The following is a 24,893-nucleotide window of genomic DNA, read 5'->3' as shown; positions in this document are numbered from 1 at the left end:
GTTAACTTGTTAGTAGGGCTGCACAAGTAAGGTAATCGAAATCATAAAAAGGCCTACTGCAATTTTCAAATCACAAGGAGGCGCAATACTTGTTAAAGGCTAAGGGCTCTATCGTTGTAAAGGCGGTCATTTTGCGTCAGCGCAAAGCCCTAATTGTGGGCGTGTCCGCCGGCTGCGCTTCGCCTCATCTCGTGCAAACCTCCATATAGGCGTGTTTATGCCCAAAACAGTATTCACAAGTGTGAGATCACTCCCCTTAAAAGCCACAGTGCCACCACCGTCACGTCTGTGACAGCAGCTTCTTTCTTGCTGAGTGCCGTGGGCAAGCAGAGAGAGAGGGGAGCCAGAGGGGGGGAGAGACCGAGAGAGGGAGAGAATTGGAAGATGAACCAGTTCGGATTCAGATAAACCATTAGAAACTAACGAAAATTGGTGCTGATGGAACGATCCATTTGAAACACACCAAAGGGCTGCCGCACAGTTACGCAGTGAATATCCACATGGTGTTATGTCCCAAAGCGTGCGCCTTCTGTAATTAGTCTGAAACCTGGTTCATATAGGCTATATTATAGCCTATATTTTTAAATGTGTATGTTATAGCCGCTATAACATACACATTTAAAAATATTTGTTTCTTAAATAGGGTAGGGATGTGTGAGATTTTAATTCTAGCCTATTTCAATAGCCTATATCAGAATTGTCCACTCGGGTTAAGCTATTGTTGCATGGTGCAATTGCAGGGAGAGAGGTTACTGTATAGCCTACTGGCCGGCACAACTTAAATAAACCAAATCAAATAAATGAATCGTGCAGCTTATTGGCGTTCCAATCCCAAAGGGTTCATCTCCCAAAGTCATTATTATGAAGTGGCCACTAGACTCCACATAAACATTTTTAAACCCAGTCCATTTAGACTTGTCTTGTCTTCCACACTCAGGTGTTTCTGAAGGAGGGCACTCTGATGAAGCTGTCCAGGAAGGTCATGCAGCCCCGGATGTTCTTCCTGGTGAGTGATAGCGCACTGTGAACTGTGTTTGCATAGCATTGAACCAAGCTCATACTGCACTTTCACATTCTGTTCTCCTGTTTCTTCTTCTTCTTCTTCTTCTTCTTCTTCTTCTTCTTCTTCTTCTTCTTCTTCTTCTTCTTCTTCTTCTTCTATAAATCTAAAAATAGGTTCCATTCAAAAATTGTTTTCCTATAGACATATGATTCCTCTCTCCCAATTTTACTGTCTACAGTACCGTAATTATTTTTGTCCCCATGAATATCAACCTTAGGCCTATTCCAGATGTGCTGGAATTCCCTTTTCTTGATCACTGAGATAAAAATTGATTTGTCAAAAAAAAAAGTAGCTTTGATGTTGGCATGTAGCTTAGCTTGCTAAATTTCACTGGGGATAGCTTCAAAGTAGTGAAGCTATATTTGAATGTGGAGTAGCTGGTAGTGTAGGTTACTACATTTTCCAAGTAGCTTGCCCAACACTGACTACTACTACTACTACAATCTGGGAACCCGGAGTCTATTTCGGCACGTAAATAGACTCTGGGACAGCTGTACCTTTTTTTTTAGGCTTCCTGTACAGCACGAATCTTCCCCCCGGGACTTCCGCCTCCGCGCAGTCCCGCTCTGTTGTTGTACCAGGGAATATAAGAGTTCCTGTCCCGAATGCTAGTGAATATATACGAATTTTGACGTTTAGCATTCAAAATAAAAGCGACACAATGTATGTTTTTAAGAGGCACCGCTGCGCAGAAGTGGAAGTCCCGGGCGGAAGATCCGTGCTGTACAGGAATCCTCCAAAAAATGTACGGCTGTCCCAGAGTTTATTTACAGGACGAAATAGACTCTGGGTTCCCAGATTGCTACTACTACTACTAAGCGGTGTGTTTCTTTGTTTCTCCAGTTTAATGATGCACTCATGTACACTACCCCTGTCCAGTCTGGCCAGTATAAACTCAACAGCATGCTCTCTCTGGCCGGGATGAAGGTGAGAGAGACACTGCAAACACTATTTTTCAAATTGAGGCATGGTCATTTTCAGTCAGTCGTAATGTCCATTTTGATTTGAAACCAACCGGGGTTTTTTGTTTTACTTTGCATTGAGCTGTTTTGTAGACAATCCATTTCTCACTGCAAAATGTGCATTTGACATGAATTTATATAGGTTTTTTCTTCTTGTGTTAGAAGCTGTACTGTGTATTTTAATATTTGATGTAATTTAATCAAATCTATTTGGTGTTTTTGTACGGATGTTTTTAACACCCGTTCTTATGCATTCAATAGTGTCCACTTTTTTCTTTAAAGTCTTTAAAATTGGTTGTTGAAGAATTTGCTTTGATGAAAACCTTTTATGATGCAATGTTGGCTTGAGTAAATTGATGCGTGGAGGCGATGAGTCATTGAGCTTGTTTGGTGTGTTTTCCAGGTGAGTAAGCCCAGCCAGGAGGCCTATCAAAACGAGCTGAACATCGAAAGCGTTGAGCGCTCTTTCATCCTGTCTGCCAGGTCAGCACCCACCCTTAGCAACTGATGCTTAGACACACTGACGTTTGCACAATACGGGCGATAAAGTTGATGATGATAACCGTGATTGGTTGTAGTCGATTCAGGTTGCCTCCTATTGGTTGCTGACTCTGAGCATTTTCTGTGCTTGCAGCTCGGCTACAGAGAGAGACGAGTGGCTGGAGGCCATCGCCAAGGCCATAGACGACTACACAAAGAAGAAGATAACCTTCATATCCAGCCGTAGTCAGGAGGAGGTAACACATGTGTGTTTGTTTGTGTGTGTTTGTGTGTGTGTGTGTGTGTGTGTGTGTGTGTGTGTGTGTGTGTGTGTTCCCCCTATGCATTCAGCTGAAATATGACCTCTGCTGCTCAAGCAGCCTACAGACTGAACGCAGTGCTCCGGCAAAACTGAGGCCAAAAACAAAGCTGTATATGTAGTCGATCAAGTCAAAAGATATCACTTCTACTTTCAGGTCTTCAACGTCGCTCTTTAAACATTCTATTGTGAAGCCGAGCATGTTCAGTCTGTGTAGCGACGATTCAGATGTGTTCTCTAATATTCCAGCTAACACTCCTGATGGAAATTGTAGAGAGGTGTTCGTTCTAGAGGTTGTCTGTACCTTTGACCACAAAGGTCTTTCTAACCAAGATGCTTTCTAACCAAGATGCTGAAATATCAACAGCTGGAGCAGACCATTTCACAGCTGGGCTACAATGGTAAACTTTTAGTTTTCATATTTGGCAGCCTGGGTCATGTCCATAAGCTGGTTGTGAGAGGCCTTCAGATGGCTGGTCTCCCAAAGAGAAGGGCCAAGCAGTTAGCGAGGTATTGTTCAATATCTGCTATTATCGGTAGCCGCTCAATATGGAGGAGGTGCTGCTTTTTGAAGTGGATACTGACCGTTATCATGTCTTACAATATAACTGTATTTGTCGACCTGCCGTTGTCAACTTCCTGTGTGTTGTTATCCTACACTATGTGTATGCATTATTGTGGTTGCCGTTTAGGCACTTATGTAACTGACTGACTCCCAATATTTGATTGCACTATTAGTGTTTATGTCCTTTGCATACTTGTATTTATGTGGACATAAATAAATTATTCAAGTGTGTGTGTGTGCGTGTTTTGTTTACACAGGTTATTTGAGCTATGAGTATTAATGTAGCCGTACATACAGTACATCCATGTTCTCTCCCCCTCTTTCTTTCTCTGTCTCTCTCTGTGAGAGATATATGTTCAATTATACTGCATGTATCTGTCTGACGTAAGTGAAAGTACTCTATTTCCCTGTCTACTGTCGTTACTGAGACAGGGAAGCCATCTGTTTTCATAACTGCTTTCTGTTCAACTGTACATTTGAGTCTGTGGCCTAGCTTTGAACTTCCTCTTAAGAGTGTCAGACAGGGTTGATTCCTTATTATAACGTTTACCAGACAGTCACATGTATTTACATGTATTTTAATCACTCTGACATGTACCAGCTATTGATTATGCCCAAATAAGATGTGTTTTCCTGTGTGTTTCTCTTCACTTCATTTCTGTATAAGTAAGGGGACATTCAGACCAAAAGCGTTTTTGGAGCTGCCAGCATCTTTCTGCAATTAATTCTCTATGTAAGGACGCGCTAAACGTGCTCCTCTTTTAATGAACGCACCTGGCGTTTAGCGCTGGTGGCGTCTGTTGTTTTTGGAGGAGCGCTGTGGGCGTTTTAAAGCTGAAAAAAGTTGAACATTAGACGAAAAGCGCCCTGCTCGTCTTTTTCACTCCACCTACCTTTTCTCCTCCCGAGGGATTTTCAACCTCCGCTGCTGCCAGAATTGGCAATAATCTGGCTTTCGTGTTGACAGTGAACAACATCAAACAGACAAAACTAGCTGGCTACCGTTCTGATCTGTACTGCACGCGACTACAGGGGAAAACGGAGCACAAAAAAAACGCTCCGTGCGCTGTGTTTTGTGCACAATGGAAGCGCGCTCGACATGATTTTCATAGCGTTCTGACTGAAAAAAGCGCTTTTGGTGTGAATGTCCAATAACAATGAATTTGTGCTTGCAGATTTAGAGCTGCTCTCCACACACTATCAGTGTGCTGTTTGAGTCAACTGGATTTTCTGCTTTCTTTGATAACTAAAGAAACAACTTTGTTTTGTTGAGTCCTTTATTTCAAGAAAGAGCATTTCTCTCTCAGACATTTTTCCATAACCTTCCTCTGTCTCTCTCTCCTTAGGCTGATGGTCTCGGGGACAGCGGGGCCCCATTGGGTTCAAAGGCTCCAATCTGGATCCCAGACCTGAGGGCCACCATGTGTATGATCTGCACCTGCGAGTTTACCCTCACTTGGAGAAGGCATCACTGTCGTGCCTGTGGCAAGGTAGTACTACTACTACTACTGCTACGAATACTACATTCAGGGTTCTTACGCGGGTCTGGAAAAGTATTAAAACTGAATTAGATAATTGCCAATTATGAATTGTTTGAAAATTTGAAAGAAATACCTGGAAAAGTACGGAAATGTTGTGGTTCAGATCCAATACACAGAATTCTAGCTTTTATGTTGTTGTAGAGCCACTTTGAGTCCACAGTTTTTGTTGATGTGAAGAATAATATTCAGATAGAGGGCTGCTCTTATTATCCAGCCTGCATGCATTATATCAAATACCCGCCAAAATCACAACCAGTCAAGAACATAGGGTCTAGGGGGGAAATATGGAATTTTAAAATGGAAACCGTGTAGAAACCCTGCCAATCATCTCACATATTCTGATACTTGTACATTTATATACTTACTTGTATGTATGTATATATATATGTATGTATGTGTGTATATATATATATATATATACACAGTATATATATGTATACATATATATACATATATGAATATATGAATGATCAATGTGTAGGAAGCCTATACATTACATAATTTAAGTCAGCTCCTTTCGTCATATGTCTGATGTGTGATAGGTGGTGTGTCAGGCTTGCTCCGCCAATAAGTACTATCTGGAGTACTTGAAGAACCAGCCAGCACGTGTGTGTGACCACTGCTTCGCCAAACTACAGGAGAACAGTACGTCACAAGTGATTTCAGCCATTCCCAGGAGTAAGCAATGAATGATTTACCTGTGGGAGTGTGGAGTCATGTCATTCATTGTTGTGTGTTTGTTTTCTGTAGGTGACCGATGTGCCTCGACATCAGTTTCTCCTATCGGGAAATCTGGAGCCTTCTCTTTTAACAGAAAACAGAAGAAGATTCCTGCTGCTCTGAAAGAGGTTGGGAATGATCTACATTTCCATCTATATGATGGATGTTCACTTTAACTGATTTGGATTTAACTTGGCAAGTTGTTCACCATCTTCGAGGTGGCCGTGAAGTATGATGTGACTTCGTTGTGACTTCATTTACTCCTGCTCTTGTTGTAGGTGTCTGCCAACACAGAGAACTCCTCCATGAGCGGCTACTTAAACAGGTCAAAGGGCAACAAGAAGCAGTGGAAGAGGTTGTGGTTTGTCATCAAGAACAAAGTGCTGTACACCTACGCTGCCAGTGAGGTATTCTGCACGGCGAGGGCATGCTGTCACTCAGACTGCCTTTATGATTGTGAGACATTGTATCTCTGAGCTCTATGTGGCCTTCCTGGCTTTTTGTTGAATAGCGGTATGTATCTTTCCCCTTCAGGATGTGGCAGCATTGGAAAGTCAGCCCTTGTTGGGGTTTTTCCTGAGAGAGGAGAAGTACGGCCCGGCTCAGAAGCTGCAGTTCAAGCTGTTCCACAAAAACACACTCTTTTACATCTTTAAAGCTGACGACATCCCCACTGCACAGAGGTATCATGCCTAAACAAGGTTCCCACAGGTCCTTCAATTCCCTGAAAGTGTGTGAATTGTTATGGTGGGAGGGATCAAGGCCTTGGAAGTTTTTGAAAATAGACATGGGTCATTGAAAGTGCTTGAATTTATATATTTTGTGAAAGAATAGAAATGGAAGAGTTACTTAGCTCTTCAACTCGTAAATACGTCTCTCTCTATTGCTCAACTTACACAATATATTGTTTTGTCGTGCGGTGTTAAACGGAAAACATGCTACAGTGTCAAAGCCCTCGCCGAATGCGCCACGGCTGGCGAGCCTGCCAGTGCAGCTCCCCGAAAATGTGACTCGACGCAGCGGACGTGAACAGCGCAAGTATAATATTATGTAGATGGGGAGAAAACAGGAGAGAGTGAAAGCTATTACCAAGTATATGCACTACATTCTCTCCTTAGGATAACTTCTAGTCATTGAAATCCCAGTGAAATCACACAATTGACTCATTTTGCTGGGGACTCCCCTGCCCTGTCAAGCTGACGTTTGAGTATATCGGTCTAGCTGCCGTAGGCAAGGCTCCAATTGGAGGCTGACGTTGGAGCATGTTCCTCGCATTAGAGAGCGCAAGAGACCAGATAGTCTGCCATCACTGTAACAAAGTGTTCACACACATTCAAGCCTCCCTCTTTAATTGTCTGTGAGCTTCAGTAAAGCCTGCTAGTTCTCATTATAAAAAATCTCAGTTATGATCCATGTCTCAAACTATGCTGTGTTGGGTCCTTGAATTTGAGGGAATTTGGCCGGGAAACTCTTTCAATTTTATGTTTAAGGTGTGGGAACCCAGAAACCTTGTTGTTTGTTTGTGTGTGTGTGTGTGTGTGTGTGTGTGTGTGTGTGTGTGTGCGCACGCGCGCACACACGCGCGTGTGTGTTTGTGCGTGCGTGTGCATGCGTGCATGTTTTCTTCTTCTAATATTAGCCAATGTATATCTGTTGTGCTTTTTGTGTCTTTAGATGGATCGAAGCCTTCCAAGAGGCCATGATTCTGGAACAGTAATCCCCTTTAGTAGCAGTGAAGTTGCACCACAGCCCTGGAGCCAGGCAACTTATGACCCCGGATCACAGGTCAAGGGGTCACCAGCTCAGGAAGGACTCCAAATGAACTGTCTACTATATTTCTGTCTGCAACAGCCACTGACGCTCAGCATTGTCAGTGGAGCTAATGGTGGATCTGTTCGTTTCAAGCCCGAGATGAAACGGTTATGTCACAGCTGAGGGTCAAAGGTCAAGTCCAGAAGCATGTGTGTGGAAGTGTCACAAAATAGATGTGAGGACCAGTTACAGCCTTTGGGAATCCTGTTAAGTGTGGAGTCTGCGATTATTTTTTATTTTATTTTTTACTGCGAACGAATGAAGGAATCACTTTTGTGTAAGACAAAATATACACAACAGTCTATCCCAAACAAATTAACCAGATTATTATCAGTTTTCATTCAAGTGTATCGATATTGCATACTCTTTCTTGTAGTGTTAAAATCTACAATTTCAGACAAGCAAAAGTAAAGTGAAATTTAAAAATTACACCCAAACTTGTAAAATATTAAAAATGGCAAGACATCTCATTTGACTCATGAATGCAATGTATCTTTTCAAGTGTTGAATGATGTCTATAAATGCAGTCCATTCAAATGATGTAACAAGGTTGGATTTTACTGTGAAAAACAGGCTTCTACAAAGAAACTGGAAGTTGATGTTCCGCTCTTGAGATTTATCTATCTGGACAAGAGATTTCATTCATATCTTTCCTTTTTTTAGACTTTAGAATACCAAACATCTAAATCATGGGTATAACAACATACTGGAGAAAACTGGAAATGTCACAAATAATGTAGATATTTTAACTGCAGTTCAAATTTATTTTTGTTTGCCTGTCCAGCCACATCAGAAGTGGCCCATGGGTATAATACTGTGTATATGAAAGTGGAGGAGCAACATTGACATTTTTATGTCGAAGCCGAGAGCTAATATTTATATAGAATTGTACATTTTTCTGTCTGAACGCATAGGAGGAACTTGATTTATTTTATCTGCCATAATGGTTTTAAAAGCACAGGCTGCCACTTGTTTTGTAACTAGGGATTGTTAGGAAATATGTTTCTATCAAAGACATAATTGTTTTATTGTATTTAATTAGACCATTTAAAAGAGAATTGCAGGGTTGTCTTTTTTGTTAGAGATACTGGAAAGTATGCATGAACTATATTTCTGAGGAAATGTTCAAAAGAAAGAAAAAATTCTGATCTAACTATGAGGATCTTTTTTTAAACAATGTGCCGTATATCTCCTGTTATGAGATAAATCACAATGGTATAGGTATTCTGTTTGAAAGTGTTCATATGAATAAGGACAAATTTAGCTATCCAGTTTCCATGACTACTTACTTTCTAAGTATTTCTAGCAAACATGAATTATTCAGTAATATAGTCCATTTCATCAGGGTTACCTCTTGTATTTCAGTTGTGCTAATGAGATTGCCAGAAATTGCACTACCCCATCATGGCAATTAAGTTGATAGAGAATGCAGAATCCCAATCTAGTGAAGGAATGAAAAAGCCAGTACTCGGGTGAAGGCCACATTCAAATTGTGCAGTAGCTTGGACTGAGAGTGCTAGCCGGGGGCTAGCATGCATGCAGTATTTCTATCCCTTGTGATTGTTCACAGTGACCCTTTGTAAGCATCCACTTTATTCAGAGTTATAGAGTCTGCTATAAATGATTCAGAACTGTCAGGCAACAGTTTTTTTTTAATAAAAAAAATAAAGAAAATAATTTGTTGTCTTTTTATCATGCCTTCCCCGGTGATAGCCAGGCCGGAGGCATTATGGATTCGGGGTTGTACGTCCGTCCGATGTTCGTTAACGTGATATCTGAGGAACGCCTTGATGCATTTTCATGAAATTTGCCTCAAACGTCAACTTTGACTCGAGGATGAACGATTAGATTTTGGTGGTCATAGGTCAAAGTTCAAGGTCACTGTGACCTCATGAACGCCATTCCCAAGATAGTTAACGCGATGTCTCAGGAATGGCTTGACGGAATTTCTTCCAATTTGGCCAGACTTGTACGCAAGGATGAATTGATTAGATTTTGGCGATCAAAGGTCAAGGTCACTGACCTCTCAAACGTGATTTTCAAGCTCGTTAACGGGATATCTCAGGAAATGCCTTGATGGAATTTCTTCGAATTTGCCTCAAACATCCACTTGGACTCGAGGATGAACTGATTAGATTTTGGTGGTCAAAGTTCAAGGTCACTGTGACCTCATGACCGCTCATTTCATGCTTGTTAATGCGATATCTCAGGAATGCCTTGACCGAATTTCACCCAATTTTCCTCAAACGTCCACTTGGACTCAAGGATAAACTGATTAGATTTTGGTGGTTAAAGGTCAAAGTTCAAGGTCATGGTGACCTCACAAACCCCATTTCCAAGCTCTTTAACGCGATATCTCAGGAACACCTTGATGGAATTTCTTCCAATTTGGCTCAAATGTCGACTTGAACTCAAGGATGAACCCATTCGATTTTGATGGACAAAGGTTAAGGTCACTTTGACCTCACTAATGCCATTTTCAAGCTTGTTTACGTGAAACGCGATATCAAGAATGCCTTGACAAAATTTCTTCCAATTTGCTTCAAAATCGAATCAGTTCATCCTTGAGTCCAAGTGGACACTTGGACTCAAGGATGAACTGATTAGATTTTGGTGGTCAAAGTTCAAGGTTACTGTGGCACATCACGACGCTCGTTAATGTGATATCTCAGGTACACCTTGATGGAATTTGGTCTAATTTGCCTCAAACATCCACTTGGACTCAAGGATGAACTGATTAGATTTTGATGGTCAAAGGTCAAGGTCACTGTGACCTCACGAACACAAGTTTCAGCTCGGTAACGCCATATCTCAGTAACCTTGATGAAATGTATTCTCATTTGACTCAAAACGTCAAAGTCTGGACAGACATGCATGTCGACTGCTCACTTGTTGGCGGAGGCATATATCCATGGTGTGGTTGGTCTAGTTTCTTAATGTTTTCCCTTCAAGGGAGATACCATATGGAGGAACCAACAAGGATCCATAAAGCCGAGCAACTGTCACTAGTTAATAGCATAGGGCAGATTGATGTGTGTGTGGGATAGAGTTCAAGTGGCTGTCCTATCATATTGTAACGTATCCGTTATCTCATGAGGCAGAGGCTTCTTGATGGTACAAGGGTCTTTATTCACAGTTAGTTATATTACAACTCTCAGCGGTTGTCACGCTCAAAGCTAGCAGCTTTCCCTCCAAGTAGTGTGTGTGGACTGACGCGCATGCTCAGTTCACTCCAGAAGTATCCCCACCGCATAGTGTTCCCCCAATACAACACTCCCACACATCAGTTCCTATCTGCAGTCGAGACACTACCAATGCTCACCCCTGCATGTGTACTGCTGATTCGCTACATACTCCCCGCCCAACAATAAGGTCAACGCCCACGTTGATAACACATCACACACCCCCTTGTACCAAAACATTTTTTTTCTTTAACAGCTTCTTTTTTTTTCAATCACAGCATGTTGCCCTCTCCGACTTCCCCACATCATCTCCCCCACAATATCTCATGTCATGCACCTTTTTTTTTTTACTTTCTGTTACAACAATACAACATCTCCAACCACCATCTCCTCTCTTTTTTTTTTTTTTTTTTTCTTTTTTTTTTTTTTTTTTTTTAGTACAACTCAAAGTTGTGGAATCGTCCTGGAGCCCTTGGCTCTCTCCGTGGCCGTGTTAGTCTCTGTGAATCTGTCTGCGGGGCTGATCCCACCTGCAGTGTCTCTGGGCTTTCACGCCCCTGGGTGGGGCCCGCCCGGTCATAGCCGGACGCCCCTCTCTGTGGGAACAGAGTCCTTCTTTCAGCCGGTCTAGGTGAAACCGCCGGGCGGCCGAGATCTGGGGGAAAGGTGCACCCCCCCCGGTATGGGGCCAACCTGTCTCTGTGGAGTACCTTCCTGCCACCAAGTGGCATCTGCACTCGGTACACCACTTCCCCCATTCTCTCCATGACCCTGCATGGGCCTGTCCAGTGACAGTCCAGTTTAGGGCTACGCCCTTTTTTTCTCTGGGGTGTGTACACCCAGACCAACTCCCCCCCCTGGAAATGGTTTCCTTTTGCCCTCACATCATAGTTCCTTTTTTGTTTCATGCCTGCTTTCTCTAGCTGGTCCCGCGCGAAGTGGTGAGCGGACTCTAAGCGATCTTGTAGCCTCCTGGCGTACTCTCGCCCTGGGGGAGCGTCCAGTGCATCTGGTGGCTTACCGAACGCTATTTCTGCTGGTGTCCGCAGTTCTCGACCTAACATGAGCAGAGCTGGGGTGCAGGAGGTGGACTCGTGTGTGGCGGATCTGTAGGCCATGAGGATGAGCGGCAGGTGCGTGTCCCAGTCTCTCTGGTGTTCCTCCGTGAGGATGGCTAACTGCTTTTTCAGCGTTCTATTGAATCTTTCTACAAGGCCATCGCTCTGGGGGTGCAATGCTGTGGTCCGTGTCTTTTTAATGTTCAGTTTCTCGCACATGGTGGCGAACACTCGTGACTCAAAGTTTCTCCCTTGGTCACTGTGTAGGGTCTCTGGTGCTCCGAACCTACTGAACATACCGGTTACTAGTGCGTCGACCACCGTCCCCGCCTCCTGGTCGGGTAGTGCGTACGCCTCTGGCCATTTTGTGAAATAGTCCATGGCGACCAGGACGTACTTGTTTCCACTGTCTGAGCAGGGAAAAGGTCCCATCACGTCTACCCCTACCCTCTCCATGGGGGCTCCTGCTGCTAGCTGTTGAAGCGGGGCGCGAGACTGATCTAACGGCCCTTTGTACGCTGCGCAGAGGTCGCAGCGTCGACAGAAGTCCTGTACGTCTCTCCCCATCCTCCCCCAATAAAACCCTTGTCTGATACGGCGGAGCGTTTTGTTTACCCCGAAGTGCCCAGCCCCTACAGTTCCATGGCAGCTCCTGCACACCTCCTCCCTCAACGTTGTCGGCACTACTTTCCGCCACTTATGCTCTCCTGTCGCTGGCTCCTTCCAGGACTTCATCAGCACTCCGTTACTCAAACTCAGGGTGTCGAACCCCGCCCACAGCCCTTTGGTTGTGTCGGTGGCCCCTGCCACCTCTTCCCAGGGCGGCTTCTGGCCCTCTTCTACCCATTGCAGTACTGGTGACAGCTCTCTGTCGTTTTCTTGGTGGCCCCTCCAATCCGCTGCCTCTGCTACCCGCAGCGTCCTGCACACTGGCCCATCCCCTGTGTGGTTAGGGCAGATCCTAGCTTCCTCTTGGAGCTCTCTCTCTCTTCCTTCTCTCTTTTCGCAGTATGTACACCCTCTCTCTGCACAGGGTCGTCTTGACAGGGCGTCTGCGTTGACGTGGCGCGCCCCTGCCCTGTGTTCTATCGTGAAGTTGTAGTCTGCCATTTTCTCTAACCAGCGGCACACTTGTCCCTCCGGCTCTCTGAAGGACCATAGCCACTGCAGCGCCGAGTGGTCGGTCCGTATGGTGAACCGTGGCTGTCCCAGGAGGTAATATCTAAAGTGTCTTAGTGCTTCTACTACGGCGAGGAGCTCCCGGCGGGTGACGCAGTAGTTACGTTCTGCTTTATCGAAAGTCTTGCTATAATAATTAGGGTGTATTTCCCCCTTCCCTCCCCCTGATGCTGATCCTGTATCTGACCTCCCTGTGGGGGGGGGGGGGGGGGGGGGGGGTCAAGCAAATAGACAATATGCGTATGAGGAACAAGAACACAATTTTAGTCTTTCATTATTAATTAAGCCATGTTGTTGGTAATAGACAATATTTAGAGTAGTAGTTGAAACTTTACTGTCGTTACATGTAGTAATACTATTGTAATAATTAGCAGTAAAAGATACCTTTTGCCCTAGCCGCTTTCGGACTGTGGAACATAAGATATCACAGACAGGTACTATTGTATTACTCGGACATGTGTACATGCAGAACGGTCCGTCGCGTTAATAGTTCCGTCTAAAGATGGCGGAGTATGCGAACATTGCCCGAAGAGCTTGGGGGCAATTACGAGGTCATGGTGGAGTGAAGGGTCTTCTTGTCCAGTTTTTCAGGTCAGTTTTATAATAATAATAAAAAAAATCTTGTTATATTATATTAAGCCGCTGGTTATAAGGGTGGAATACGACAGAACATACGTGTGTCCCCTGGTGTTCCAACCAGAGCTAAGTTAGCCGTTTGCTACGTTAGCCAGCTGGTTAAGGTTAAACTTGTCAATTGTGCATCCGTCTGTGACAGATTTAATAACAACATGTTCACCATGCAATGTCATTATTGGTTTACATTACTTTCTGTCGCCCTCCATGTATTTGGTGGAAGGAGCTTGTCGGAATAAGATAAGACTGTCATTGGTTACAGTTTGTTTATAAATGTATACATTTCAATGATCTAAAACAGTTCCTGATCCATTTTTCATCTAACTATCAATTGAGACACTCCACACAGCTCTTTTTTTTCTGTTCCTGCAGTCTCTCTAATAGCTAACAAAGCCTTTATGTTTAAAGATCCTTCTGATTGGAATAATCTACCTGTAAATATTCGTTCCATATCATCTTTCCACATGTTCAAAAATGCCCTGTCTTCTTGTTATGGGACTAGCTGTCCTTGTCCATAATTCCTTAATAACATATATTTATGTGCTATCACTTAATCTAATGGTATTATGGTCACTATCATAAAAGTATTATGGTCACTATTACTATCATGAAAGTTAATAGCTGACACTTATTGCATTGATCTATTATATTATACTATGTGTATTATATTATACTATACTATACTGTATGTATGTCTTGTATTATACATAGCAATATATATATAAGTAGATCCATCTTAATACTCTCCCTTGAGGAGGATTTCCTATTCTGTATGTCCTATTACTGGATACTTATTCAATTATATATGTATTGTTATTTTTAGCTTGTTTGTTTGTTTGTTTTTTGTCACACTTAGTCTTATGTTGTTTTGTTAAATGTCTGGTCTAACCATGTTTATTGTATTGTATTCCTGTATAGGGACCCCCTTGAAAACGAGATGGTTCATCTCAATGGGCTATTCCTAATAAATCATTTCAATACAGAATAATAACAAGGGTAACAGCCCCGTATGTTCTCTGTTCCTCTGCGATCCACTCTGAATCAGCGTCACAGAGCATTCCATAAGGAAATTGGTGGGGGTGTTCGAGCGTTTACAATGCTCTCCTACCCGTCTCCGGCGTCCCATCGCAGATCCAAAGATATAATAATCTGCCAGTGAAGCCAGTGATACTACTGAAACAACCGTTTAAAAGCAGTCTTTCTAGCCTCATATTCAGACTGCATCATCAATTCCTAAACTAATTTCCTCTTCGTCTGAGATTGCACTCACTTCAGAGAATTTCTATGAGGGGGCGGGCTTCGGTCTTCCCTAACCAATCACGAGAGACCAAGGTGTCCACGGCAACCTAACCTTGCGTCACCAGGCTCTTCCCGAGGCAACCGGCAGGGCAGCCGCAGCCGTCTTGCTAGTCACAAGCACACAGCTCTGGCCAAAGCTAACCTAGCTAGCTAATGCTAGCCAGTAACTAATAAGACGTTCGTTAAAATGAAAAGTACAAAGTCGGCCGACTTTGGCTGCTTAACATGGAGAAGCTGGCTAGCATTAGCTAGCTACGTTAGCTTTGGCCACAGCTGTGTCTGTTTCTGTTGTGCATGACTGACAACAGTGTTTGCCAATCAGCGCCCGTGATTGGATTTTTAACTGGAGAAATATTGTTTGCACATGGCGATGCCAGACCAAGAAGAGCCAAATCCACAACTGTGGAGTGGGAGTGGCTTCGAAGGTCTGGAGCCAGGCTACAGTCTTTCCACAGCCTGTGCCGAATTTAGGAGAGGAGAAGCATCCCAGTGCCGACAGGAACCTTGGGAGTTTTGCTTCCCAGGTGCGCTGGATTTGATCACTGTGCCGCCGTATCCGTGTGACTGCAATGTTGTTTGCTCAGCGCGTGCAAACGGTGCACCATGATAGTAAGATCAAACACACCCTGCTGTAAATTCGGCACAGGCTGTGGAAAGACTGCTTTTAAACGGTTGTTTCATGCAGCAGTATCATTTTAACACCCCCGCCTATACTACTCTGGCTTATTATATCTTTGGATCTGCGTTCGGATGTCGGAGATGGGTAGGAGAGCATTTTAAATGCTCAACCCCCCCAATTTCCTTATGGAATGCTGTGTGATGCTGATTCAGAGTGGATCGCAGAGGAACGGAGAACATGTGGGCCTAGGGCAGGCGTGCCCAAATTCTTTCCCATGAAGGGCCAAAACTCAATCTGGGTGGAGGGCCGAGGGCCAAAAATAAACGTTGTGGAATTACATTAAAATGTATTGTGTTTTATAGAAAATTAACATTCTAAATCTAAAATAACATTTCAATATAATAATCTACTTTTTATCTGTTTGGTTCGCTCCACAAACATTTTTTTTCTCAAATCCGTGGCGGGCCAAAACAAACAGAGCCCGCGGGCCCCAAATTGGTCAGCACTGGCCTAGGGTAACGTTAACTACGTAATAAAGTGCTGTGGTGGATTATGCCGAGTTGCTTTATATCATCGTCATCATCAACTTTATTTGCAGACACAGGGTCCAGATATAACAACAGACAACAATTCAGAGAACACACAAATACACAGTATATCTATAAAAGGCACTATACTTCATACTTTATGGAACATGTACCCAAAGTCCACATTAAATGCCAGATTTTTTTAATCATGATGCTGACCAGAATGTTACATCATTGCTGTTATAATGCCATTTTGTTGGCAGAGCCAATGATGTGAAGACAGGAACCCTGATCGGCACGGATAAGTATGGAAACAAATACTATGAGGACGGCCAGCACTACTTCTTTGGTGAGAGCAAAACTGCCTCCATAATTTGTTTGTTTGTTTGTGTGTGTGTGTGTGTGTGTGTGTGTGTGTGTGTGTGTGTGTGTGTGTGTGTGTGTGTGTGTGTGTGTGCGTACGTGCGTGCGTACGTGCGTGCGTGCGTGCGTGCGCACGCGCGCCGCTCCCCCTATATGCATTCAGCTGAAATATGACCTCTGCTACAGACTGAATGCAGTGCTCCGGCAAAACTGCAGCCAAAAACAAAGCTGTATACGTAGATCAAGTGAAGAAGTGTCACTTTGGCTCTATAAATTAAATATTGTTCTGCCATATTAAAATCATTCCACTGACGTTTCATCCCTGCTCCAAAGGCAGATTGTAAAGAATATAAGATATGGCCTTTGTTTCCAAAACAATAATGAAATTAATTGTGTAGAGAACAAATAAACACATTTATGTAATGAGCAGAGTGACACCTCTTCACTTGAACAACAGAACAGAACAACTGGATGGATAAACCCCTCTTTATTTGTCACACAGACACCCACAACACATGCATGCATTGCAACCACTGTCACACACACCTGTGCCGACGTTGGCTGGTGAGTGGTGAAATACAGTCTGCTCGTTTAACCCAAATAAGGCATGTCATTTCCTCCGAGGTGCAGCCAGCAACAGTGGGGCAGCTTTCAGCGTACAGTGGCCGGGGGACCATCTTCTGTAGTCATCGTTGGTCAGGCGGCCATCTTCTTGCATGTTTTGAATAGAGGGGGGGGGGGGGGGAGAAACCTCCCAGCAGGGGGCACTTTGCATGTATGCTTCACTTCCGCTGCTAACTCCATCCTAGGGGAAACACTGGACTCTATGATTTGGAATTTGGAAAAAGAAAAACTGTGTGGCCACTGGCCACATCTTTGTCCATAAGAATTATTTCCTATGAAGTCCTGATAAATCCGTAACGGCTCCACGCCAAACATAGAGTGACTCCTATGTAATTTGGTGGACACTGGTTGTCCCATCTGCCATATGTTAATGTGTGTTGGCATATCTGCAATAGTCACTGGGACCAACTCTGTCTCTGCCCCATGTGTTCAGGACGGCACCGCTGGGTGATGTACACCACACAGATGAATGGAAAGAACACCATGTGGGAGGTGGATGGCAGCATGGTGCCGGCTGAATGGTATGACCTGCATTTTAGTGTCCAATTAATTACAAATGGTGTCCATGTAGGCTAAATCACTCTGTGAAGCTTTGCTTTACTTTATTATTTACTACATATTATTACTACATACTAGATTGTTGGCATGCATGTTTATTCATTTTTCTTTAAGTAGTTTATTAATTATTTTGCACACCCTCATACATGCAAAAATGTCCATACCATTCATCCATGAAAGTTGTAATTGTGTTTGCGTTATGTTTGATGTTTGTTTCTTTGTTGTATCTTAAAATGTTTGCTGTCACAACAACCCAATTTCTCCACAGCCCTCATCAAAGTTTCATCTTATCTTATGTTGCTGAAGCCTTTTTGAGAACTGTATATTAAGTATACTTATATACACATTGTTCATTGTCCAGGCATCGCTGGCTGCACTGTATGACAGATGACCCCCCCACCACACATCCACCGGTGCCCAAGAAGTTCCTGGCAGAGACGCACCAGTTCAATGTGAGTGGCTCCTCAGAACAGTACGTGCCCTACTCCACCACACGCAAGAAGATCCACGAGTGGATTCCACCCCACACCGGGACCCAGTGACCCCCACTTCACTTTCACTCTCTGTAAATGACTTGCTCTCTGAATAAAATCTCTATAAAGGTGTTTATGGTGGGAGTGGCTTTGTGTGTAGCTAATTTAAACTGCTTTCTATGTGATTTTTAGGAAACTATAAAGTGAGGTTTGATACATATGGCTTTTTGAAGTGATTATATTTTGTGCCGATATTCAGTATATTTACATTTCTATGCCAAAAAACAAACAATAATTCAGTGTCTGCCTAATAATGTTATTTTTGGCTGGCTGGCAAGTTTTAGATCAGTGATTCCCAAACTGTGCCGTGGCCCACTGGTGGGCCGTGGAGGTGTTGCAGGTGGGCCGCCAGGAGCATTTTTCTTTTATTATTATTTTTAGGCGGACGTTTTTGGACAAATACAAACTACCAAATGGACTGTACTTGACTAGAAAGCTTGAATAATACAGTAACAAACTAGGTTAGACCACCAAAATCAGTGTTTTTATTTTACTGTACATCCTGGAACTTGGCGCTAATGGCATTAGCATACTCCATCCACATACATGAAACGGTTAGCATTGTAACATTGTAACAGCAGCATTACTAATGTGATTTGGGTGATGTACCCCAGCCTGTGAGCTTTCAAACCATGTCAGGCTCATTTGAATTCAATCTAGGTGAAAACAAAGAAAAAGTGCAGTGCATTGTTTGGAGAGTGGTAGTGCATTTTCTTTTCAAAATCACCTGTCAAATCCCACTTTAACCCCTGTGCACGCAAATATTTCTGATAAGGGGGAGAAAATGTTGGCAATCTGGCTTTTAGATATTTTGCAGATTTGTTTTTGTATTATTAATTCATGGATCATTAATTTGCTGTATGCCCAAGTTCACATGCTCTGTTAATGAAATAAAAATATATAGGGAAATACATCATCTTAGTTGCATGTGTGTTGATCAGAGTTGTGATTAAAGGGTTCGGTGGGCCCCGGAAGATTTTCAGAATTCAAAGTGGGCCCCGGTATTCTTAAGTTTGGGAACCCCTGTTTTAGATCATTCATAGGACACTAAAAACTCTTTGGAAATATCATACTTGTGTGATGGAAATGTTACATTTGGATCAATTCATATTCCCATAAACAACAAATATCAATTCTCCAGTAAATATGTAATCAAACAAACGGCATCATATCCTTTATGATTGGCTGGACCAGATCTTATTTCTAATGAAATACCAATATACAGTACATGTATTATCGGCACTGATATTGCAGCCTAGCCTATTGCAGCGGAGAGTGAGAGCCTGGTGTTTGTGTCTTACAGTGAGCTTCCTCCACATAGCGTCTATGTCATGTGTGCCTGTTAATCACTGTCTGTGGGATTATGCTGAGCTGAGGGAAAGGCTGCGACATGCAATATTTCACAGCGAGGTGCCTGGAGGGCTCGGGCGCTGAAGCGCTCGGTGCGTCAGGGTGTGTGAGGCCGGCGAGCGGGTAGGAAGTGACTGGCTGTGACTTGGTGCCACAGCCCCAGTCCCTCTGCAACACAAGCCTGGGCCACCACAGCACTCATCCGGCCACCACAGCACTCACCTGGGACGGCTGCAGGATGAGAGGTGAGGTGCCAAAGCTCTTGAATACTGGCATGACTTTAATAATGGATTAGTATAATATTAATTTGGAGTATTTTGCACTGAACCCTGTTAATTGATGCTGGTTGGAGGAGTTGTTTCTGCTAATTGTGTGTCCAAAAGCAGAAACTCAAACAGCAAAAGGCTTAAAATAATGTAAATAATCTACTTATTGAAATGATGTGTAGGAATGTGTAGTTTTGATATGATGCCAGGGTTGTTGCAGCACTCCACTTCTGCTGCTGGTTGAGACTTTCTTGTTGTTTCAGGCATCTAGAGCGCTTAAATGAGGAGGCTCACTCTGTCATCCCTTTTCGCCCGTGGGCTCAGTTTGGAGGAGGAGGAAGAAGAAGACGACGACGACGACAACCAAGATTTTAATGTAGGCTTCAGCTCACACTCTACTTTTCTTTAATGTAGGCTTCAGCTCACACTCTACTTTTCTTTAATGTAGGCTTCAGCTCACACTCTACTTTTCTTTAATGTAGGCTTCAGCTCACACTCTGCTTTTCTTTAATGTAGGCTTCAGCTCACACTCCACTTTCCCCCTCCCTCTAATACAGTGGTTCTCAACGTGGGGTCCAGGGACCACCAGTGGTCCTTGAGAGGTTTCCAGGGGGTCCCCAGCAAATTGATACATTGTTGAACTTCACCATTGTTTCATTTGTAAGAAGTTAAGACAATTAGATAATGTAGATTCGAAGAATGACTGTTTTGATCATAGTTTCACTGCTATCTCCCTACCTACAATACAGATAGACAGTTTATTTTGATTAGGATCCCCATTAGCTGTCAAGTTAATGACAGCTAGTCTTCCTGGCGTCCTCTAAAAAAGCAATACATTACAAATAAACAATAAGACAAGAAAATACTTAAGACAACAATAATAATAATAATATGTAAACAAATGAATCTCAACAAAATACAGTGAATAAAAAACAAACAACAAATAGTCATGGGAATCTGCACAAAATCATGACTAACAATAAAAAACAAGGCCAGGTCGAAACCTGGCATAGGGCCGTTGTACCAATTTCGGTACCACGGTAAAAAAAAACAGACTGATATTTCTTGAACATATTCTCCTTTATTAAAGTATGCAACCATTTTCAATGAACAAATGGCATGTAGCCTTCAACTTTCAAACAAAACAATGTGCTTCTGCTTACTTCTTCTTACATTCAACTCTGTATGGCAGTGAGTACAGACAGTGCAACACCAGTGGCATGTAGCCCTCAAGTATTTAATTTTATTATTATATTAAATATTATAATTTAATTTATTTCACAGAATTGCTGGAATCCTTTTTTTTCAACGGTGTATATTGGTATTTGATCGATGCATAGGAATTCTGCCAATGCCCTATCACACTTTCTTGCTTCATGCGAGTCATATTTCCTCTGCTTTTCAAAAACATCAGGAATTGTCTGCTGGGTGGTCTTTTGGGCTCCGCGACTTGTGCCTTCCTCTTCATCTTCATCTCTCGCATACTGTTAAATGGAAAGTAACGTCAGTGAGATTTACTAAAATAAAGAGATGATAAAGACAACTGCACATACACACATGTAGAGTGCAAGCAATTTTATGTAGCTAGTTTTAATTCACGGACATGTTTCACCCGAAAGAACCTTGTATTTATTTTGATGCCATGTTGAACTATGGCTAAGTCCGGCTATTAGCCGTGTCCCATAATGTTTCCATTACAAACATTGCATGCACACGTGTTACACTATGCTAGCTAACGCTGTACCAGGTATTAGCCGGGTCCCATAATGATTCCATTACAAAACACGTTAACGTGAGCGCAAACGTTTTTTGGTTACACAATTACACAATGCATTGCCAGCTATCTCAAAAACGAATGTGACAGGATAAGGTCTGTTTAATATGTTGTTAAACGTGTTATTTTACACCGTTTGAAAGAAGTAACCCACCTTGAATTATTTGAACAGATGGGTGCCTGTCTTTCAGCTGCTTGGCGAGATTGGATGTGCTACCCAGTTTGGTTTGGAACTCCCTTTCACACTTTTTGCAGATGGGACTTTGGGGACTGATATTTCCAAATGCGACTCTTTGCATTCTTCTTCTCAACAAGTTGAGTTGTTGGAATAGGACAGGAGCAGCCGCAACCGAATGCTGTCACATTCACAGCTGCTTTACATTAGGAGAAAAAAGACGATACATGTCAACTCCTCAAAAATCGAATCAATAAATTCCTAGTCGGATGAGAGAGGCACCAGACGGTGAAATGTCCGACGACAGCTCTTGTGGAACTCTCTGAACGAGCTAGCCACAATATTAGCCAGAGGTGCATTACCGCCACCTACCGGACTGGAAAGCGGAAAGACATTACATTGCCTGAATCCGTGCTAAAATGGTCTGGGCGACAGAGTGGAATGTAAGGGCCCTGCCGTGCATTCTGCACAACGGCCCCAAAAATGCGTCTGAGACAAAATCTCATAATGGCCCTAATGTGGTATAGAAATGGCCAAGAGGGGGCATTGTTGCTTTTGATTTCTGCCCCGTTGTCAGCCATGCTTTATCATCACCCAAGTTCAGTGAGGAGGGGGGTCAAAATAAATACAAATAATGCACTGCTGGCATTGTGTTGAGTCAGCATTTCAGTGAGCACCAGTTTGTTCTCTCTGACTGGAGGAGGAGCATCTTTATTTAGAGACCAGTGAGTGGTGACTTTCAGTGTAAAGACCACAACATAGCCAGACAGGCAAAACATTTATGGATAAGATGCCCCAGGACGCTGCCCCAGGGAGGCCTCCCCTCTTTACAAATCTCCTCCACACCCCCCAAAATAATCTCCCGACCCCCAGGTTGAGAACCACTGACCTAATGGTCGGAATTTAGTTTTAGCCTCTTTAATACAATCCAGATTGTGCTTAGAGGAAACATTTTCACCGGACTTGGTGACCGGGATATTTTAATTTGTCAGACTTTGATTAATTTTAAGGGTAAAAGTCAGGTAATTAGGGGATAACGGAAACACAGGCATAGTCATAACGCTACCTACTGGCAACACAAAAAGCGGTTTATCTCGAGACCCAATTAGACCAATCAGAACACGGCTTTCACGTATCTCAAGAAAAGTTTATCTGTTTGGGTGAAGAGTGGGAGAGCATGATGTATGGATTGGGGGGAGGGGGACGGGCACTCCACTAGTACATTTCATTTCATACAGTTGCCTAATACCATAGAGTTTGTGGGATCTTATAGTGGTTGTGACCATGGACGTAGGTTGTGACTCGTGAGTCCCTCAGGTGGTGGCAGGCAGATACATATTTAGCTGCCAGTGGAGCTGTTGTCCATTCATCCAGGAGAACTGCCAGTTTCTCCTCTGGCATTAAGATTAAGAAGTTTAGTATTTTCTTTGCTATTTCCCCATAGTCTGGATGGAATTTTCTTATTGAAGAGAACTTCTCATATTATCTCTCTCTCTCTCTCTCTCTCTCTCTCTCTCTCTCTCTCTCTCTCTCTCTCTCTCTCTCTCTCTCTCTCTCTCTCTCTCTCTCTCCCTCCCTCTCTCTCTCTCTCTCTCTCCCTCTCCCTCTCTCTCTCTCTCTCTCTCTCTCTGTGTCTGTGTGTCTCTCTCTGGCCATGTTCAGACTAGGAGGCCAAATCTGATTTGTGAACTTTAATGACTTATTAATGATTCTATCCAGATTGGTTTTATGAGTCTGGACGCTCCAAATCTGGTTTGTGTCACTTGTCCCACATCACATTATGGAGGTCTGGACACACAGATCCGACTTGAACACTTGCCCAAATCAGATTTGTGGCAGTGTGGACACACTCCCAAATCAGATTTGGGAAACCAATCAAGATAATGATGATTAATGACTTTAGCAGCAAATCGGATTTGCCTGTAGTGTGAACATGGCCTAAGTCTCCTCTCTCTCTCTGCCTGCTGATGCAGCACTATGCTGCAGTGGCAGCTGGGCACCAGGGAAAGGCTAAGGAGGGTCGTCTTGATGTAGGAACACACACTCCTCCTCTGGCCTGCAGCCTCTTCCCTCCTCCACGCCATCTGTCCACTCCCATACCGCCTCTGACCTGTGTATCCTCTCCTCGTTCACTTCCCTGTCTCTCCTCTCTGTAACATCTCTGTCTCTCCTCTGTCATCTTTCATGCCGGGTTCCCTCCCCCTGGATGAATGCAACTCATACAGGAGTGTGATTCCTGGATGAGTATTTCCCGGCTCCCTCTCCTGGTTGTCTCTGGTTCTGCGTGGGCATGCTATGTTTTAATGGGTCAAAGTTGGACTTGGTGCCTCGGGGTGCCTCTCCCCTGGGGCGCGTCGCTGTAAAAATACACACGTTCCAGTTCTTCCCATGCATTCCATTTGCATCTCAGCCCCTCAGAGGCTCAGAGAAGAGCTAGACTGATCAACAAGACGAGGCCGGCCAATGATGTCATTTGTCAGTCAGTGACAGACATTTGCGTTTATAGGGCTGCGATCCAGCCAAAAAGTCAAGTCAAAATGATGAATCCATCATATTCCATGATAAGACCTCTTTCTTCTCAGACATCACTTGTCAATCAAACAGTTGTGTACAGTATTGTGATGTGTTTGGCTTTTCTGTTGATGCAGTTTGACTTTGTGTAGGCGGGGCGGTGCTCTGTTCTTTGTCTGTTCAGCCATGGTGGCTATCACTGCTCATGCTAACTATACAATTCTTCTTCTCTTGATTCTAAACAAGATGAGCAAATATAAAGGCTTTCATTATTTGTGTGGTAAAGAATATGAAAACACACATTTATTTGAGTGGAAGCAAAGCACTATTGAGAAGTACTTTCATGTGGGATAATGCGTTCGAGTATGCGTGGGAGTGGGAGCAGGGCCCAGTGCCGGTCTCACTCACACACACACACACACACACACACACACACACACACACACACACACACACACACACACACACACACACACACACACACACACACACCGGCTGTTATCTGGTGCTGCAGATGACCAATGCTGTCAGAGTCCTCATATGTCAAACCGTGCAGACCTACTACAGTAGCATGATCATCCACCATAGATGAATGGCTCAAACGTCCAGTTGTTGTCTCTCCAGATTCAGGTTTAGGGAAGCTCAGTGACAAAAAGAAGAAAGAGGCCAAGCCCAAACACTGGCAGTTCAGCAACAAATATATTGTGTATTGATTTAGGCTACTCGTACATCCACAGATCCAGCACAGCCACAGTTTCCTTGCTACACAAAGTACACACA

The 24,893-nt window shown here is 43.4% G+C and overlaps 2 protein-coding genes across 2 annotated transcripts in view; both read left to right on the top strand.

Annotated features, from left to right (window-relative positions):
* fgd6 (FYVE, RhoGEF and PH domain containing 6) overlaps positions 1-9,095 on the top strand; it is a gene marked incomplete at its 5' end in the record, with an annotated part of 33,714 nt that extends 24,619 nt beyond the window's left edge. The window contains 10 exons of the mRNA XM_083661857.1: positions 938-1,006; positions 1,907-1,990; positions 2,429-2,508; positions 2,660-2,762; positions 4,736-4,879; positions 5,473-5,575; positions 5,681-5,778; positions 5,929-6,057; positions 6,185-6,333; positions 7,325-9,095. Coding sequence (XP_083517983.1) covers positions 938-1,006; positions 1,907-1,990; positions 2,429-2,508; positions 2,660-2,762; positions 4,736-4,879; positions 5,473-5,575; positions 5,681-5,778; positions 5,929-6,057; positions 6,185-6,333; positions 7,325-7,367 — 1,002 coding nt within the window. The 3' untranslated portion in view covers positions 7,368-9,095. The remainder of the gene's footprint in view (positions 1-937; positions 1,007-1,906; positions 1,991-2,428; positions 2,509-2,659; positions 2,763-4,735; positions 4,880-5,472; positions 5,576-5,680; positions 5,779-5,928; positions 6,058-6,184; positions 6,334-7,324) is intronic.
* A 4,242-nt stretch (positions 9,096-13,337) lies between these two features.
* ndufa12 (NADH:ubiquinone oxidoreductase subunit A12) lies at positions 13,338-18,264 on the top strand. The gene is made up of 4 exons (XM_083654798.1): positions 13,338-13,472; positions 16,223-16,308; positions 17,380-17,467; positions 17,866-18,264. Exons 1-4 carry the CDS (start codon positions 13,384-13,386, stop codon positions 18,044-18,046), a joined length of 444 nt encoding a protein of 147 aa, XP_083510924.1. The 5' UTR covers positions 13,338-13,383; the 3' UTR covers positions 18,047-18,264.
* The last annotated feature ends 6,629 nt before the right edge of the window (positions 18,265-24,893 follow it).

This window comes from Poromitra crassiceps, assembly GCF_964638095.1.
Source record: "Poromitra crassiceps genome assembly, chromosome: 2".
NCBI lineage: Eukaryota > Metazoa > Chordata > Actinopteri > Beryciformes > Melamphaidae > Poromitra > Poromitra crassiceps.
Note: the sequence above shows the minus strand (reverse complement) of the source record. Positions and strands in the feature narration are given on the sequence as shown.